The 19,134-nt window shown below is 45.9% G+C and overlaps 1 protein-coding gene across 1 annotated transcript; it reads right to left on the bottom strand.

Annotated features, from left to right (window-relative positions):
* Window positions 1–5,277: 5,277 nt before the first annotated feature.
* On the bottom strand, window positions 5,278–14,759 carry LOC122925129 (gastrula zinc finger protein XlCGF17.1-like). Its single transcript, XM_044276657.1, has 2 exons — window positions 14,704–14,759; window positions 5,278–8,191 (listed from the first exon to the last, which is right to left on the bottom strand). Exons 1-2 carry the CDS (start codon window positions 14,735–14,737, stop codon window positions 7,074–7,076), a joined length of 1,152 nt encoding a protein of 383 aa, XP_044132592.1. The 5' UTR covers window positions 14,738–14,759; the 3' UTR covers window positions 5,278–7,073.
* Between the last annotated feature and the right edge of the window lie 4,375 nt (window positions 14,760–19,134).

Genomic DNA, 19,134 nt, shown 5'->3' with positions numbered 1-19,134 from the left:
GCAAATTAACCTGAGATGAGTCCTGTATGTGAGAGGAGTCAGAGACAGGACTCATCTCAGGTTAATTTGCATATGTATAAAATAGTTTTTTTTACACAATAAAAGCACACAGAGCTATGGGGACTGGGTATTGCAGATGTGCTAGCGGCCATCTAGCAACCCATGTCCCCAACTCTCCACACATCCCGGTGGCAGGTTCCCTTTAAAAGGGTTTACTGAGAATTGTTTTTACTGATGACCTATCCTCTGAATAGGTCATCAGTATCTGATTGGTGGAGGTCGGACCCCCAGGACCCCCGCTGATCAGCTATTTTGAGAAGGCACTGCCTTCATGCAGATTACGAAGCGCAGCAATGTACATAGTATAGTGGTTGTGCTTGGTATCGCTCTCAGCCGCATTCGTTTGAATGGGGCTGAGCTGCTCCTAGGCCACGTGACACATGAACGTGTCATTACTTGGCCTAGGAAAAGCAAGAAGGCCACGGCGCTCATAGGAATGCTGCTGATTCTCAAACAGCTGATTAGCAGGGGCCCGGGTGTTTGCGCCCACCGATCAGACTGTGATATGAAATCCTGGGTGCCCTGGCCCCCCTTACAATTCCTTATTTTCTCCAAGTGCCACTGTTACCATGGCTGCCAGTGACCCTACTGCCATCACTCTGGCCACTAGTGGCACTCACTACTACCACCACCATTTCAGTCATCAGATGCCCGCTTCCCCCTTAGCCTCCTCCTCATGGCAGTGCAAGTCAAGTGCTGACTGTTCTCCCATAACTCATCAACAGGAAGACTGACATATTCCGCAGCACTTTACAGACATTAGCATCAAGCTGTCCTCAATGGGGCTCATAGTCTAAGTTCCCCATCAGTATGTCTTTGGGGTGTGGGAGGAAACATACAAACTCCATGCAGATGTTGTCCTTGTTCGGATTCGAACCTAGCACTGCAAGGCACCGTACTGCCGACTATGGGGGCATTTTATACTGGCACATTACAGGGGACACTATGAGGGCATCTACTGGAGGCACTATATAGGGGGATTTTATACTGGCACACATTATCGGGGACACTATGGGGGCACTTACTTCCATGATGATTTTTCCACCATTTCTCATCTTAATTAAAAGAAAAATGTAATACAGAAATGCTGGCCTACTGAAAACTACGTACAGTTTATGCACTGAATACACTTGGTCAGGGTTCCTTCTGCATACATTACTGCATCAAAACTGTATGACATGGAGGCGATCAGCCTGTGGCACCCAGGTTGCTTTGATAGTGGCCTTCAGCTCATCAGCATTGTTGGATCTGGTATCTCTCATCTTCCTTATTATAGATTCTCTATGGGGTTTGGGTCAGGAGAGTTTGCTGGCCAATCAAGCCCAATGATTCCATGATTATTAAGCCAGGTATTGGTACTTTTGGCAGTGTCGTCAGGTGCTAAACCCTGCTGGAAAATGAAATCAGCTTCTCAATAAAGCTTGTCAGCAGAGGAAAGCATGAAGTATTCTAAAAGTTCCTGGTAGATGGCTGCGCTGACTTTGGACTTGATATAACACAGTGGACCAACACCAGCAGATGATATGACTCCCCAAACCATCACTGACTCTGGAAACTTTACACTGAACCTCAAGCAACTTGGATTGTGTGCCTCTCCACTCTTCCTTCAGACTCTGGGGACCTTGATGTCCAAATGAAATGCAAAATTTACTTTTATCTGAAAACAGGACTTTGGTCCACTGAGCAACAGTCCAGTTCCTTTTTCTCCTTAGCTCAGGTAAGACATTTCTGACGTCTCTGGATCATGAGTGACTTGACACAAGGAATACGACAGTTGTAGCCAATGTCCTGGATACTTATGTGGTGGCTCTTGAAGAACTGACCCAAGCCACAGTCCACTCCTTGTGGATCCCCCAAAATTCTTTAAAGGGAGTCTGTCACCACATTTTAGCATGTTAGACCGTTAAAATAGGGTTATGTGATCCAGCCAGAACATAAAAACGGTACCTTTGTGGTAGAAAACGGACTTTTCAATTTGCAGAAAACGAACTTATAAGATTATCTTCTGAGCCCTCTCAAGTGCCCAGGGCGGTCTCTCAATCCTCGGAGCCCCAGGCAGGCACCTCCTAAACGGCTGATAACTCCGCCCTCCGTGCGCCTCTGCCCGCCCGTTTACTCCCCTCCCCTGTCCCTTTCCACTGCGGCTGTGCGGTACAAATCGTAGCGGGCGCATGCGCAATAGGTATTGCGATGCCCTGCCAGGAGCGGGCATCGCATTGCGCATGCGCCTGCTACGATTTGTACCGCACAGCCGCAGTGGAAAGGGACAGGGGAGGGGAGTAAACGGGCGGGCAGAGGCGCACGGAGGGCGGAGTTATCAGCCGTTTAGGAGGTGCCTGCCTGGGGCTCCGAGGATTGAGAGACCGCCCTGGGCACTTGAGAGGGCTCAGAAGATAATCTTATAAGTTCGTTTTCTGCAAATTGAAAAGTCCGTTTTCTACCACAAAGGTACCGTTTTTATGTTCTGGCTGGATCACATAACCCTATTTTAACGGTCTAACATGCTAAAATGTGGTGACAGACTCCCTTTAAGGCCTTTTCTTGACAATCCTTTGAAGGCTGCGTTTATCAATGTTGCTTGCGCAACTTTTTCCACCACACTTTTTCCTTCCTTCCACTTCACTCCACTTTTTCACTATATTTAAATTTTCTTAAATCCTGACTTTTGGGTTTTCATTAGCTGTAGGCAATAATCATCAACATTAAAATAAATAAACACTTGAAATAGATCACTCTGCGTTGAATGAATCTAGAGCATTGATGGCCAACCTACGGCCTGCAAAGCCATGTCATGCGGCCCAGCAGTGACCGGACTTTATCAGCGCAGGGCGCACTGCGAACTAGTGAGCGGCTCTGGGTGGGGGGGATATCTGTGGATGATACTGAGGGGGGGATATCTGTGGATGACACTGAGGGGGGGATATCTGTGGATGACACTGGGGGGGATATCTGTGGATGACACTGAGGGGGGAATATCTGTGGATGACACTGAGGGGGGATATCTGTGGATGACACCGAAGGGGGGGGGTCTGTGGATGACACTGAGGGGGGCGGGATCTGTGGATGACACTGAGGGGGGCGGGATCTGTGGATGACACTGAGGGGGGGAATCTGTGGATGACACAGGGGGGATCTGTGGATGACACTGAGGGGGGGATCTGTGGATGACACTGAGGGGGGGATCTGTGGATGACACTGAGGGGGGGATCTGTGGATGACACTGAGGGGGGGATCTGTGGATGACACTGAGGGGGAGGATCTGTGGATGACACTGAGGGGGGGATCTGTGGATGACACTGAGGGGGGGATCTGTGGATGACACTGAGGGGGGGATCTGTGGATGACACTGAGGGGGGATCTGGGGAGGGGTGTGGGGATGTTGAGGTGGGAGCTCTGGAAGGGGTGGGAGGTCCAATAGGTATGTGGGGGTGGGAGATCCGGGAGGGGGGGGCCATACATTTTTTTGCTAAGGGGCCCAGTAATTTCTAGCTACGCCCCTGATTGGTAAGATTGGGCGGGCACTGGAGCGATAGAGCGCCCTGCTGTAGGAGAAGCCGGCGGGAGATGAAAGGAGGAGGGGCCAGCTCCTGGTGGTGTCGGGCCCACGGCGCAAGCATGGCGGTGGAGGATCTGACTGAAGCCTAAAGACTAGACATCAAGGTAGACCTGCAGAAGAAGGTGACAGCGCAGTATGTGATGTATACATGTGTGTAATGTATGTAGTGCAGTGTGTGATCATCATACTGCACTACATACATTACACACATGTATACATCACATGCCCCCTCACAGTAATAATGCCAAGATATGTGCCCTCTTCACAGACGTAATGCTCACACATGCCCCCTCACAGTAGTTATGCCCAGATATGTGCCCCATCACAGTAATAATGCCAAGATATGTGCCCTCTTCACAGACATAATGCTCACACATGCCCCCTCACAGTAGTTATGCCCAGATATGTGCCCCTTACAGTAATAATGCCAAGATATGTGCCCTCTTCACAGTAGTAATGCTCACTCGTGCCCCCTTTACAGTAGTTATGCCCTGATATGTTCCCTCTTCACAGTAGTTATGCCCTGATATGTGCCCTCCTCACATTAGTTATACCCTGATATGTGCCCCCTCACAGTAGTTATGCCCAGATATGTGCCCTCTTCACAGTAGTTATGCCCTGATATGTGCCCTCCTCACAGTAGTTATGCCCTGATATGTGCCCCCTCAGAGTAGTTATGCCCTGATATGTGCCCCCTCACAGTAGTTATGCCCTGATATGTGCCCCCTCACAGTAGTTATGCCCAGATATGTGCCCTCTTCACAGTAGTAATGCTCACACGTGCCCCCTCACAGCGCTTGCATTTCTTTCTGGCAAAGCTACCTGGTTCCGGCCCGCAAAATTTATACCAAGTCTAGTGCGGCCCTCAGACGAAAAATGGTTGGGCACCACTGATCTAGAGAATATACGAGTTTCACTTTTTGAAGTGAATTACTGAAATAAACTAAGTTTTCTATGATATTCTGATTTTATTGAGATGCACCTGTATGTAGGTTCTTGATGTTTTGTATCTAGCAGGCAGTGCAATATTCAGAGACAGATTGTTAGTTCTGTCATTACCTCCTGCAGTACACCACAGTGTAGATACGTCCAGGGAGAGTTTTTTCTGAACCATGCATGATTACTCTTTGGTAGTGTTGAGCGAACTTGTGTTTTAAGTTCGGCGTCTAAAGTTCGGGTTCAGGTTATCGAAGTATCCCGTTATGGATTCCGCTACCATGGACCATAACGGAGTTTAGAATCCACAACGGGATACTTCGATAACCTGAACTCGAACTTTAGACACCGAACTTAAAACACAAGTTTCGCTCAACACTACTCTTTGGGATCCTCCTGGTTCACCTTGCCAGGACGCTCCACACAAGCCTAGTTCTCTTTCCCTTTAATTACAGGATCTAAGCTATGTAGATTTTATTGCTTATCTTTAAATTACCTCCTCCAACAATTCAGTCAATTACAAATTTCTCTTCCTTATTTGACAGAGGTTATTATTTTGTCGGTTTGTCAGGCAGTGATAAGAAAGTGGACTATCCTAAATTGATAATAGTGCGACTACACTAATTGCTGGGTCTAGAAAGGACATACATGGAAAGGCACAAGGAAACACAAACCAAATTTATTTTTGATAAATGAAACCCCTTTACTGTTAGGCTTTGGTCAAAAAATATAGTTCAGTCTATGACAATACACGCAATGGCTGTTACAGAAAACCTCAAGGAACTAGTCCTCCTTGAAAACTTAAGGGCTAACTCACATGGTGGATTTTGCCAATGGCAAAGACGTATGCTGCAGCAGAAACCCCTCTGGTTTGGATTGTGATTTTTCAGTTTGAATGGAGAAGACCCACTCCCGCTATAGCCCCAATGAACTGAGTTATATTGTGAACAGACACATGTTGCAGTTTATAGTATCATTCAAGTGGACACTGCACCAACTAAGGACATGTCCTTTCTTGCATGGTAATAATAGATAAACCAGAACTGCATGAGTGGCAGCATATCCTGGTGTTTTTTGGAGCCGAATATGAAGCCGCCATATGAACTAGCCCTTAAAGCTTATGGTGGGAGAACATGGAGCAATTCTTAACAGTAGATAGTCCTGCAGGATTCAGGGCAATACTACAAAATGTTATCTTCACATGTAATTAAAACAGCAACGTTGCTTATAGGGATATTCTCATCGCAGACAATTATCGCATATCCTTTGTCCTCTGAAACCTCCAGCTAGCTCTGATCACCATTGCTCACTATCCCACATGAAATGTAATCACTGTTTAACAAGTAGAGCCCAAATGAGAGGTAGACCTACTGGCCAGTACTTATCTGAGACATACAAGGTACTAGTAATTCATCCACATGTCTCCATTCATGTTCTGCAGGTAATAAAGTAGGAGGCAGGATACATATGAAACACATATATGAGCATCACTTGGTCACTGACTTCATGTTCCCATTATTCAGGGGTTAATTAACAGATGTGACATCACAAGCGATTCCCACCACTGATATATAACTCAGCTCCAGTATCGAGATAGGTTTACCATTAAACCGCAGGAATGTACATATGGGGTTAATTATCACAGATCACAGGGTCAGATAATTATAGTCATCATGCCACCATTAATCACTGTCTCCGCACAGGAGGGTTAGTCTGTAGGAGCAATGAAGGTCACAGCGCTAGGAGAAAGTACAATGTCTGTCAGTGACAATGGTGACGTTGTCGTGGAACAAATAGAAGATTTTATCTTTTGTGTTGAAATTCTGAGGGGTGGTTTTGCATAGAATTGTAGGTAGGATGTTAGAAGGATCTGCCATTCCTGTGCCACTTCAGCCAAGGTTTTCCCCAGTCTAGACTAGCCCGTGTAATGCGGCCTGGGCTCACTAGTAGGATAGATCACTGCTACTTGAGTCAGTCAGGGCTTGAAAATGACAGCATTGACAGTGGAGGTCTGAGCCAGTGCATGCTGCTTTATCTGAACTAACCCTTAGCTGAGTTCACCTATCTGTATAGTGAGCGCCCAGAGGGGCAAGTGTTTTATGTTGTTTGTTCTGTTAAGAGAATTGCTCAAAGTGATTATATAACTTTGATGCCCGTTTTTCACTGGTTCAGCAATCAAAACAAGTTGGACTTTTAAAATCTGAGCAGATTTTATTATTGACAACCCCAGATAGATCCCAACACTTTGAATACTGTTTGAATGAATATAAAATATTAAATATGTCCACATACATTATAAAACTATTGCATGGGATGTGTTACTATTCCTCGTTTCCCTCTGGATTCTCCCATTGTGTGGATGGATGGATGAATACAGTAATAGGAATCTGGTATAATTCCACCCTGTTAATGCTTCTGAATAAATGGAGTTAATATATTTTTTTTTTGCTTGTATAGCATGCCCTACATTCCAAGCAAGAATTTGGCCTCCACTGATCTAAAAAGTTACTACATATAGACATCAAAATGGATTCTTTCCTGTATGACTTCTCTGATGATCCCTAAGTCTGGATATAGAAATAAAACATATCCCACATTCTGAACATGAATATGGCTTCAATCCTGTGTGAATTCTCTCATGGTAAACAAGACTTGATTTGTCTTTAAAACATTTTCCACATTCTGAACATGAATACGGCTTCTCTCCTGTGTGAATTCTCTTATGTGTAACGAGATTGGATTTTGAAGTAAAACTTTTCCCACATTCTGAACATGAATATGGCTTCTTACCTGTGTGACGTATGTGATGTCCCATAAGTCTGGCATTAGTAGTAAAACATTCCCCACATTCTGAACATGAATATGGCTTCTCTCCTGTGTGACTTCTCTCATGTATAGCAAGATATGCTTTAACTGTAAAACATTTCCCACATTCTAAACATGCATATGATTTCTCTCCTGTGTGAGTTCTCTCATGTGTAACAAGATTTGATTTCTGTGTAAAACATTTCCCACATTTTGAACATGAATATGGCTTCTCTCCTGTGTGAATTCTCTCATGGCAAACAAGACCTGATCTGTCTTTAAAACATTTCCCACATTCTGAACACGTATACGGCTTCTCTCCTGTGTGATTTCTCGTATGTCTAACAAAATTTGACTTATCTGTAAAACGCTTCCCACACTCTGAACATGAATATGGTTTCTCTCCTGTGTGACTTCTCTTATGAGTAACAAGATTTGATTTGTGTGTAAAACATTTCCCACATTCTGAACATGAATATGGTTTCTCTCCTGTGTGACGTCCCTCATGTCTAACAAGATTTGATTTCTGTGTAAAATATTTCCCACACTGTGAACATGAATATGGCTTCTCCCCTATGTGAATTCCTCTTCGTGTAGAAAGAACTGAGTTTTTTGTAAAGTCTTTAACCTCTTTCTGACCTGTACTTGTGGTAGCAATCTGTGATTGGTCAGGAGAAGGTTCCTCATGATTAGGGGGATTACATGACAGATCTGTACTGTGAAGACCTGGATGTACATTAAGGGTAATGAGATTTTCTCCTGAAGAGTGCTTTGTGATATCTTTGTCCTCTAGTGATAAGGTGGAGTTTTCTTCAGAACTCTCAGTGGGATTTTCTGTAAAAAGTAAAAATATTGGAATTTGTGATTTTGTTTTTCAAACTACAGAATTAAAACATTTCTATTAGGATGGAAGTGGGCATAACAGGTAAAGTAAAGGCCATTCATTTTCAATTTATTCGTGGCTTCAGCTGAAAAACCTGCACATGTAATTCCAGCCTTATATTTGTATAACAATTCAACCCCTTCCTGATTTTTGTTTTACTCCCTGCCTTCCAAGAGCCATAACAATTTTATTTTTGCAAAGGATACAATAATATTTGCTATGGTTCTCAAGTACACAGCAATGGAAAATGGTGCAATACAACGCTGTGTAAAAAAATAATAATCTGTATTTATTGTACATTATACACACAAATAATTAAAATCCAATAAACTATCATTCACAATTCCAGTGTAATATAAATTACCACGGGTCCCTCGCGGTTATTAAAACGGCTGGGCACTTTAATTATAGCCATTTTCTATGGAAAGCATATGGTATTAGTCAATAGTTAAATATTGCTATATGTGCCAATTCAGAAAATTTGCTCAAACCAATAAAAAACAAAGTTCTTGCAGTAAATTATATCAAATAGATCGATCTGCACAGACCATTCAGATTTTGTATTGTTATACCAGTTCGCATCCAGTGAGGAACATGACAAAGGTCAAGGTGGTGACTTTTCTCTGAATTTGCAGATATCTGTGGGATGTGCTAAAAACCAAGTCTGATCAATGGAGGCCGTAGTCACACCTTACAGGATCTGATACAGGACACCTCAGAGGTTTTGTGGAGTCCATGCCTCTATGGGTCACAGACTTAGGTTTTATGTTATGGCTGATCAGTATATAAAAAAAAATTTGATTTCTTATACAGTATATATTGTATACCAATAGCTGGTAAAGTTCTGGAGGGATGTATGTGTCACCTAAGTTTCTAAACTAGGTGTCACCAGCACATTTAGTTTGTATATAAATTTTCTGGGCTGGATTTAGCATAGAATTTCTAGGTAGGTTGGTATTAGGATCTGCAATTCCTGTTCCACTACAGCAAAGGTTTACCCCAGTCCAGACTAGCCCCAATGAAATGGCCTGGACTTGTTAGTAGGATAAATCACTGATGGTTAGGTCAATCAGGGCCTGGGAAGGTCTGAGCCAGTGGATACGGCTTTATGTGAACTAAGACTGTGGTCACCTATCTGTATAGCGAGCTCTCAGGTAGGCAGGTGTTTTCTGTTTGTTCTATGAATTGCTCACAGTAATAATTTACTGTAACTTTGATGTCTCTTCTTCACTAGTTCAGCAATAAAGATATTGCTGACACCAAAAGCCTGGACAGATCTCAACAAAATATATACATATACATACACACAGTATTGGACACCTACAGATTCCACCTTCAGTGAAGGCTTTCTATAAGATTTTGGAGGGTGTCCATGGGAATTTTTTTGCCTATTCACCCAGAAAAGCATTTGTGAGGTGAGACACTGACGTTTGAGGAGAGGGCCTGGCTCACATTCTCTGTTTTTGTTTATCCCAAAAGGTGTTGGATGGGGGTTGAGGTCAGGACTAGTCAAGTTCTTCCACACCAAAGTCACCCAACCATGCCTTTATGGAGCTGGCTTTGTTCTTTGGGGCACAGTCATGATGAAGCAGAAAAAGGCCTTCCCCAATCCATTCCCACAAAGTCAGAAGCATACAATTGTCCAAAAAATGTCTTGGTCTGCTGAAGCTTCAAGATTTCCTTTACTGGAACAAAGCGGTCGAGGGCAACCCCTGAAAAACACCCCATAGCATTATCCCTCCTACACCAAACTTTCAGCTTATACAATGCAGTCAGGCAAGTGACGTTCTATGCCAAACCCAGACTCGTCCATCAGACCGCCTGATAGAGAATTGTGATTGGTCACTCCATAAAACACCACCAGAGTCCAGTGGTGGCATGCTGTACACCCCTCCATCTCACACCTGTCATTGTGCTTGGTGATGTAAGTGTTGCACGCAACTGCTTGCCCATGGAAACCCATGTCATGAAGCTCCCGACACAGCACAGTTTTTGTGCTGATGTTAATGTCAGAGGAAGTTTGTAGAGCGTTGATGACTTTAACGCACTATGCTCCTCAGCACTTGGCGACCCAACTCGAACTTTATGTGATCTCCATTTTGTGGCTGAAATGCTGTGGTTCCTTCAGCTTTAGAATAATACCACTCACAGGTGATGGTGGAAGATCTAGGACATTTCCGGAATTGACTTGCAGCAGAGGTGGCTCCTATTACAGGACCAAGCTGGAATTCAGGTTGCTCCTCAGAATAAGCCATTCTTTCGCAATGTCTGTAAAGGCAGACAACATGGCTAGGGAATGGATTTTATACACATGTGGTAATTGCAGACTGTCTGGCTAGAGGCTGGATGTTCTACATCTGTGGGAATAGACTGAATGAAACACCTAAATTCAATGATTAAAAGTCATGGCCCGATACTTTTCTCCATATACTGTTTATCTTAGTTTTGTGAACTCCTAGAACATGTACAGCATAGGTGGGGTGAAACAAGGAAGGTGTGTTAGCACCTCAAGCATCGCACACTCATCAGTGATAGCTTTCTCACAGTTGTCAAGTAGATGACAAAGGAAAAACCACCAATCACTGTGTGGGCGATGGAAGCAGGACTCACAGGATTTCTCTAGGAGTCCTGGCAGCATTTGTACAGATTTTTACATGAAAACCTATTATCCTAGACCTTAGTGTCCACTCCACAATCCACAAAAGGAGTGTTCTAACCGGATAAACCACAGAAACGAAGCTGGTCCAGAGGGTTCCTGTGCTCCATGGATCCAGCTGCTGAGAGCTCAGAGGATCGGCTTATATTACTGGAGAAAACCTCAGCTGGTCACATATTGAATATGTAAGTAATATTACACATCACTCATCCAGATATAATACAGCGGAAGCTCTTCCTCAGCCTTCTACTAACTATTCTGAAATGTGCTCTGCCTGGAGGAGCAGTACTGCTCTATCTGAGCTCCAGCAGCAGTGTCCGTGCAGGGAGAGTGGCTTGGAATCAGCTGATCCTCTTGACACAGTAAAAATAAAGATTACAATTTTTGACATTGTTTTAATGATTGTATCCCCTCTTGATGTTACTTGGGCTCTCTCATACATGTCCTTATTTTATGCTGTTTTACTCCTCTGGTATAAATGTTACGGACAACTGTGCCAAGTAACTGGTGTGACGTTGGGCTAATCCTGAGGGCACTGTCCTGGCGGTCCCCTGGTTTTCACCCTTTAATTCTTATACAGTGGGATCTGGTCTTCGCAGTAGGACAGCCACCAGGCCACTTCCTCCTAGAACAGTCTAGGTATACTTGGCAGATGACCCACAGAGGTCAGAGACACCAGTGCAAAGCACCAGAGGAACAGGCAAAGCACACCGAGACCCAGGCTAAGGTCATACAGGCAGAGTATATGAAATCCAAAGCAAATACTGAATACAGGCATGAACAAGGAGCCCTAGCAGGCTGACAGATATGGACAATGCTGGTCAGGCAGGCTGCAGGAACCCAAGCAGGCAGGCTGCAGGAACCCAAGCAGGCAGGCTGCAGGAACCCAAACAGGCAGGCTGCAGGAACCCAAACAGGCAGGCTGCAGGAACCCAAACAGGCAGGCTGCAGGAACCCAAACAGGCAGGCTGCAGGAACCCAAACAGGCAGGCTGCAGGAACCCAAACAGGCAGGCTGCAGGAACCCAAGCAGGCAGGCTGCAGGAACCCAAGCAGGCAGGCTGCAGGAACCCAAGCAGGCAGGCTGCAGGAACCCAAGCAGGCAGGCTGCAGGAACCCAGGCAGGCAGGCTGCAGGAACCCAAGCAGGCAGGCTGCAGGAACCCAGGCAGGCAGGCTGCAGGAACCCAGGCAGGCAGGCTGCAGGAACCCAAGCAGGCAGGCTGCAGGAACCCAGGCAGCATAAGGGTACATTCACACAACTGTATGTCTTTTGCAGTACGCAAATTGCGGATCCGCAAAACACTGATATTGGCCATGTGCGTTCCGCATATTGCAGAGTGCAAGTGGCCAGCCCTATGATAGAAATGCCTATTCTTGTCCGCGATTGCAGACAAGAATAGGACGTATTCTATCTTTTTTGCAGGGATGTAGTATGGATGGATGCGGACAGCACACGGTGTGTCGTCCGTATCTTTCACTGCCCCATTGAAATGAATGAGTCCGCATCCATTCCGTAATGCGGACCCATAAATATGGTCAGGTGAATGGGAAACAGAGCAGAAGCCGGCAGACACGGATGCCGCAAGCTCCATGGAGATCTTACTGCCAAAGGCACGGAGGCGGAACAGGAACACAGTTGCACACACAGAGCAGATTAACCCATTCAATACTGCAGTAAAGGAGATAAAAAAACACCATTTGTGCATCCATTTTCTGGCCGCCTGTCCATCTTAAATGGCCGTTTTGCATCAGTTTTCATGGCCATTAAAAATGGCCACGGAAAACAGATGAATTTCATAGTTTTTTTTTTAAATAAAGATTCCAACCCCCGCAGTGCCTCAGCATACATAATGCACCCTATAGGGCCCCAGCAGTAATAGTGTCCATAGTAGTGGCCCCCAGCTGTAATAATGTCCCCCATTAGTGGCCCCAGCAGTAATAAAGTCTCCCATAGTGGCCCATAATGTTCCCCATAGTGGCCCCCTAATGTTTCTTTTTAGCAAAAAAATATAAAAAACTCACCTTATCCACTTGCATGCACAGAGGCAGTCGCTCCCCCTGCGCTCAGCGTGATGATGTCACCGCACACTCCCAGCATGAGTCTGTGGTGATGTCATCATGCAGAGCGCAGTTCCATTGGCAGGTGCTTTTCAATCAAGAGGAGCGCCTGCTTCTGTGTGTGTAAGTGGATGAGGTGAGTGATTTTTTTTGTTAAATTTTTTTAACCTTCTAAAAAGCCAATTTCGCACTAGTGCACCTGTTTTTGAACAGTAATCTCTATTTGGACATGTTTCTCATCTTGGATGGTCGTCAGTTATCTGTGATTATAGTGAGATTGGATGTAATCGGACGCCTCGTATTCTAGAACCAGCAGAGCACGAAAAGTAACACATTATATACCTCCAAGTGATTGGCGCTTGTGATCTTAAACCCCGCCCCTGCAGAACCCTAACCTTACAATCCCTGTGTTGGACAGATTGTAAGAGCAGAACAGATCAGTCAAGAGCACATGGCAGATCATCTGCAGACATTTCTGTGACTGTCCCGCTCCTCTGAATGTGGCTGTAATAAGGGGGGATCCGACCTCCTCCTCCAGTTACGTATCTCAAGTTGTATCTTTTCTGCTTGTGGAGTGAGTAGAGGATCCCAGACATGAAGAACAGGATAACGACTGGAAAGTCACTATGATGGACTCTCCTTATAAAAGTAAGGACCTGTTCACACCACATCTGAGCCTCCAGCAGAACATATGTGAGGAGGGTTTCCTGATATCTCCCTCTGACAGAAGCTCCGACGTCAGGATCTATACAGTCACACAGGGGCGGACATTGCCCATCAGCTCCATGTATAATCTACACTGTATACGCTGCGGAACACTGATATTACAGGACGTCTCTGATAGAGCAGTGTAGTCTACTATACCGGACCGACGGAGGCCAGAAGGACACGCTCCCATCCTGTGACTGGAGCCCTATGGATATGACTGACATATAAAGAACATGTAACCTCTAATGTAATGTGAGAAGAAACTATGGAGCTCCTCCATTACATGTCACTGCACACACGTGTACACACTGCACATGACGGCTCTTACCTTGTGATATAAGAGGCTGGTGCTCCTCCATTACATGTCACTGCACACACGTGTATACACTGCACATGACGGCTCTTACCTTGTGATATAAGAGGCTGGTGCTCCTCCATTACATGTCACTGCACACACGTGTATACACTGCACATGACGGCTCTTACCTTGTGATATAAGAGGCTGGTGCTCCTCCATTACATGTCACTGCACACACGTGTATACACTGCACATGACGGCTCTTACCTTGTGATATAAGAGGCTGGTGCTCCTCCATTACATGTCACTGCACACACGTGTATACACTGCACATGACGGCTCTTACCTTGTGATATAAGAGGCTGGTGCTCCTCCATCACATGTAACTGCACACACACGTGTACACACTGCACATGACGGCTCTTACCCTGTGATATAAGAGGCTGGTGCTCCTCCATTACATGTCACTGCACACACGTGTATACACTGCACATGACGGCTCTTACCCTGTGATATAAGAGGCTGGTGTCCTCCATTACATGTCACTGCACACACCTGTATACACTGCACATGACGGCTCTTACCTTGTGATATAAGAGGCTGGTGCTCCTCCATTACATGTCACTGCACACCCGTGTATACACTGCACATGAAGGCTCTTACCTTGTGATATAAGAGGCTGGTGCTCCTCCATTACATGTCACTGCACACACGTGTATACACTGCACATGACGGGTCTCACCTTGTGATATAAGAGGCTGGTGCTCCTCCATCATGGCCTCCTTGTACAGATCCTTGTGTCCTTCTATATACTCCCACTCCTCCATGGAGAAATAGACAGTGACATCCTGACACCTTAGAGGAACCTGACAACACAATGACACCGTCATCACCCAGACCCCTCCAGTGCTGTTACTGGAGAATTTCCCAGCATTCCCAGCAGTGTCACCTCTCCAGTTAGCAGCTCCATCATCTTGTGGGTGAGTTCTAGGATCTTCTGCTCATGTATCAGGGGGTGAGGGGGAGGCTCTGTGATGGGGTGAGGGGTCCTGCTCCACCCTCCTGACTCGTGGAGATGGATGATGGGAGTCACACAGTCCCCCGATGTCTTCTTCACTATTGTGTACTCCTGTGGATGGAGAGAGACATTTAGGGAATAAACCCTTCAGGGGCCTTGTGCTCTCCTCCGGCCCTTTCCTCCTGGGTACAACGTGACTACTTACCTTCTCATGGCTCCTACAACATGACTATTGGTCACTGGTCACATTATACATCACTCACCATATTGGGGGCTGATCTTCAGGTTCTCCATCACTTGGAAGGTCTGGAGGCTGTTCTACAGGACCCTGGACTCTTCCTATCACTTCCTATGATGGATTCTCCTTCCCGATGTCTGACTTGTTACAGAATACAATAAAGAGGAGAGAAATCTAGAAAAGTTTACCTCTCCGCTCAGCAGGGAGATGATCTCCAAGGTGAGGTCTAATATTCTTCTGCTGATCTCCTTCCTGTCCATCCTTGGTGGTCATTCAGGAGAAGAGGAGAGAACTGGAGGAGCTGGAGCTTAGCAATAAAGAAGTTGAGAAGGACCTGTGATGACATCACTGTCATGTGATCACTGAATAACCCATTGAGCTCCGCCCCCCACTGATCACATGATGGTGACGTCACCCCAGGTCCTTCACACCTCGTCTTCTCCCACTGGAGAGCTCCACCCCCACACTGATCACATGACGGTGACGTCACCGCAGGTCCTTCAGCTCTGGCAGTGCAGCAGATACTGGGCAGGTCCTGGTCGGTAGTCAGGGCTCTTGTTCTCTCTGGTATCAGCCATTCCTCCAGCCTGCAGGTAAGATGAGCTGTGAGGAGACAGTGTGGTGGAGAGCTCAGACATGTCACCTCTGGAGAGTCTCCTCCATTACACACAAGGAATCCTTCTCCGCTCCTCAGCTTAGTATGATGGGGGGAGTAGTAGTGGGGGTTGTCATTATTCAGTGCTGGAGGGGAGAATCTGCTCTGTGTGAATCATGTTTTCTGCCGAAAATTCTAATCTATTGGGGAAAATTCATCATTTTCTAAAGAAATGTCCCGTTTCCTCAAGGCTGCTCCTCCCATTACAGGCCGGGTCCTATAGTTACTATGGAGACCAGCCCCTCTCAGCAAGTATGGGGCCCTCGGCCTATTCCTGAGGGAGGACCCAGGAGGACCCTTTAAGGGGAGAACTCCCATCATCCATTCTCATCTCCTAATGATGCCTATTACGTGGTGGATATGAAATGTGATGTAAGAGGTGATGCAGGAATTGATAATGATGACTTATCCTCAGGTCATTATCACATCGGTGGGGGGTCCGAGTCCCAATTCGGATGTTTCAGTGGCTGCTGTGCTCCCTGGAGCTGATCGGTGGGGGTCTCAGGTATCAGACCCCTGACGATCTGATATTAATTAGCAGGTAACGCTTCTAAATCCACAGGAAATGTCTGATATCACATGACAATTGTAGACGCAGTCAGCAGCGGTGTGACAGGAGCAGAATGAGGTACAGGGAGCAGTGGAGGGTGGAGTAGTAGTGGGAATGGTGAGGGTTGTTATCATTCGGTTGGACAGGTCCTGTGGGGAATATTCCAGGGATTTGGTGCAGACACAGGAATGTATGACAGCCAGGGGGCGCCCATCACAGCGCCAGCCCCAGTGCCCATCATCAGGGACCACCTTCCCGGGTTTATTAGGGGGCGTGGCTAGAAGGCATGTTCAGAGCAGATGTGTTACATACGTGTTCCATGTAGAAATGTCTGTTCTTACCTCAGTGATGGGGACACTTTACAGAAGAGAAGTTTCTCCTGGGATGGTAGGAATCCGGTCAGGAGAATGACACCGTCAGATAGCGATCTCTTATTCCGAGCTCCTCTACAGATTCCTTGTCTCCTCAGATCCAGAGAGACGTCTTGCTGTGTGTCCACATTACTCCATGTCATTAGTGGGGGACCCCTCCGATAACTAGTCATTTAGCACGTGCCTTAGTGTTTCCTTTGAGTAAACGCCAGCCCGGCTTGAGTTTGTGGTTAAGTTTATCAGCTCTCCCGTGTGAACTGTAACAATAACTGTGAGGTCCTTGTAGTGAACAGTTAACAATCCTTGAGGCCTGACACAAACATAAACCCTAACTAACTAACTACAGGCCTGGTCTCAGTCTCTAGTATTCTAGGCGCCAACATTGCAACGAGGTGCGTGCACGATCAGTCTTATTGGCCCGGGTTTTATCTTCATCAGCTGGTGACTGTGAACCGAACAAAGGCTTCTCCAACAAGCGTGCGGTCCCGCAGTATATGTTCCTCTGCTCCTCCGCTCTCATCAATCAAAGTTCCTAGCAGCAATCCTCCTTCCTCTGGACAGAATCAGGGTCTTGGACACGATCAGCTTTACTTGGCTGCAGCTCTGGTCACTGAAGGATGCTCCCACACCTGGATGTTGATGGATCCTCTCCTCACACAGGTTCTCAGTCTCCCAGCTTCACTCTAAGATGGATGAACCTTCAATTCTTTCCAGACTTGTTGTTTAGCTCCACCCTTAAGAGTGTTCAATGTCACATGAAATGCAGTCTGTTGCTTTACTTAGGAAACAGCGGCATCTTGTGGCCAAACAGCAGAATGTCAGGCCAGATCATTTAACTTCAGTTACACAGTGTTCACATAATGAGAGCTGTTTCCCTATCTCACACATGATGCAAATTACATAGGGAACAGGAAACAGGCCAGCATTGGAAAATACTAGTAATTAGCCTGGAAGCCTTGTACAGGCTCAGGCCTATTACAGGCACAGATCGCCTTCCCCGATCTCAGCCAGGGTAAGGCGACTTCTGATGGGAAGCACCTGGCTTCTGGTTTTACACTCTTGGAGGCAGTGGTCACATTTGACCATGGCTTCTGAGGAGTTAAATCTCTGCAATTGGCATTATCGCCGATCGCAGACATTAGCCCGGGCCTCTGCTGTTTGAGACAGCAAAATCCAGTTATGGCGCCTACTGTACTCATGAGACATGGTTCAGAACCATCCTCAGGCCCCTTTTACATGAGTGAGTTTTCCACGCGGGTGCAATGCATGACGTGAATGCACCCGCACTGAATCCTGACTCATTTATTTCAATGGGTCTGTGTACATGAGTGTTGTTTTTTACGCATTACTTCTGCGTTGTGTGAAAATCGCAGCATGTTCTATATTCTGCGTTTTTCACGCAGCCCTGGCCCCATAGAAGTGAATGGCAAGCAAGTGCGGATGCAATGTGTTTTTCACTGATGATTTCTAGGAGATGTTTGTAAACCTTCAGTTTTTTATCACGCGCGTGAAAAAAGCATCAAAACGCATTGCACCCACGCGGAAAAAACTGGACAACTGAACGCAATCGCAGACAAAACTGACACCTTGTCAGGTAGCACTGGCTGGGGAAGGCTGAAGACAAGATGGGGGTTAGGAGCAATTTCAGAGTGTTCATGTCAGACCCATATGAAAATCCTACAGCTCGAATCCACACCCAGTACTTTCTTTTAGAACCATTTAAATTGACCAAAGTAATATCTCCCTGCTTCCTGTCACCCTAAGGCTAGGGCTACACGACGACATGTGTCACACGACATACAGGGTACAACTACACTGCAACGTATTTTAGAATGGTAGTCTATGGCATTGCACTGCAAAATTCGACATGCTGCGACTGTTACTCAACAGTCACACAAAAATCCATCTTGGATGGGGTTTTTTTAGACTGTCGTGGCGCAGCATGTCACATGTCACTGTGCGACACCATAGACTAGCATTATAAAGTATGTCGCGTGACATTACTGCGATCTTGTCTGCAGCCAGAATCTTCACCAAGATTATGGTACAGGTAGTAGCAACCCTTAGTCAAAAAAGGATACTAGTTATCCCATACTGTACTTAGATGACTTTTTGTCATACAAAAGAGCTCTCAGAAGACCTACATAAGAATTGTTGACTTGCATAAAGCTGGAAAGGGTTATAAAAGTATCTCCAAAAGCCTTGCTGTTCATCAGTCCACGGTAAGACAAATTGTCTATAAATGGAGAAAGTTCAGCACTGCTGCTACTCTCCCTAGGAGTGGCCGTCCTGTAAAGATGGCTGCAAGAGCACAGCACAGACTGCTCAATGAGGTGAAGAA

The sequence above is a fragment of the Bufo gargarizans genome, chromosome 1 (genome assembly GCF_014858855.1).
Source record: "Bufo gargarizans isolate SCDJY-AF-19 chromosome 1, ASM1485885v1, whole genome shotgun sequence".
Taxonomy (NCBI): Eukaryota; Metazoa; Chordata; class Amphibia; order Anura; family Bufonidae; genus Bufo; species Bufo gargarizans.
This window is presented reverse-complemented; position numbering and strand designations above follow the sequence as displayed.

What these genes read in the sequence shown, in the direction of transcription:
- LOC122925129 (XM_044276657.1), bottom strand. Translation starts at nt 14,737, where the DNA reads ATGATGGAGGAGCACCAGCCTCTTATATCACAAG. An exon ending in CCAGCCTCTTATATCACAAG is followed by an intron (nt 8,192 to 14,703) that starts GTGAGACCCGTC and finishes TACTTTTTACAG; the next exon opens with AAAATCCCACTGAGAGTTCT.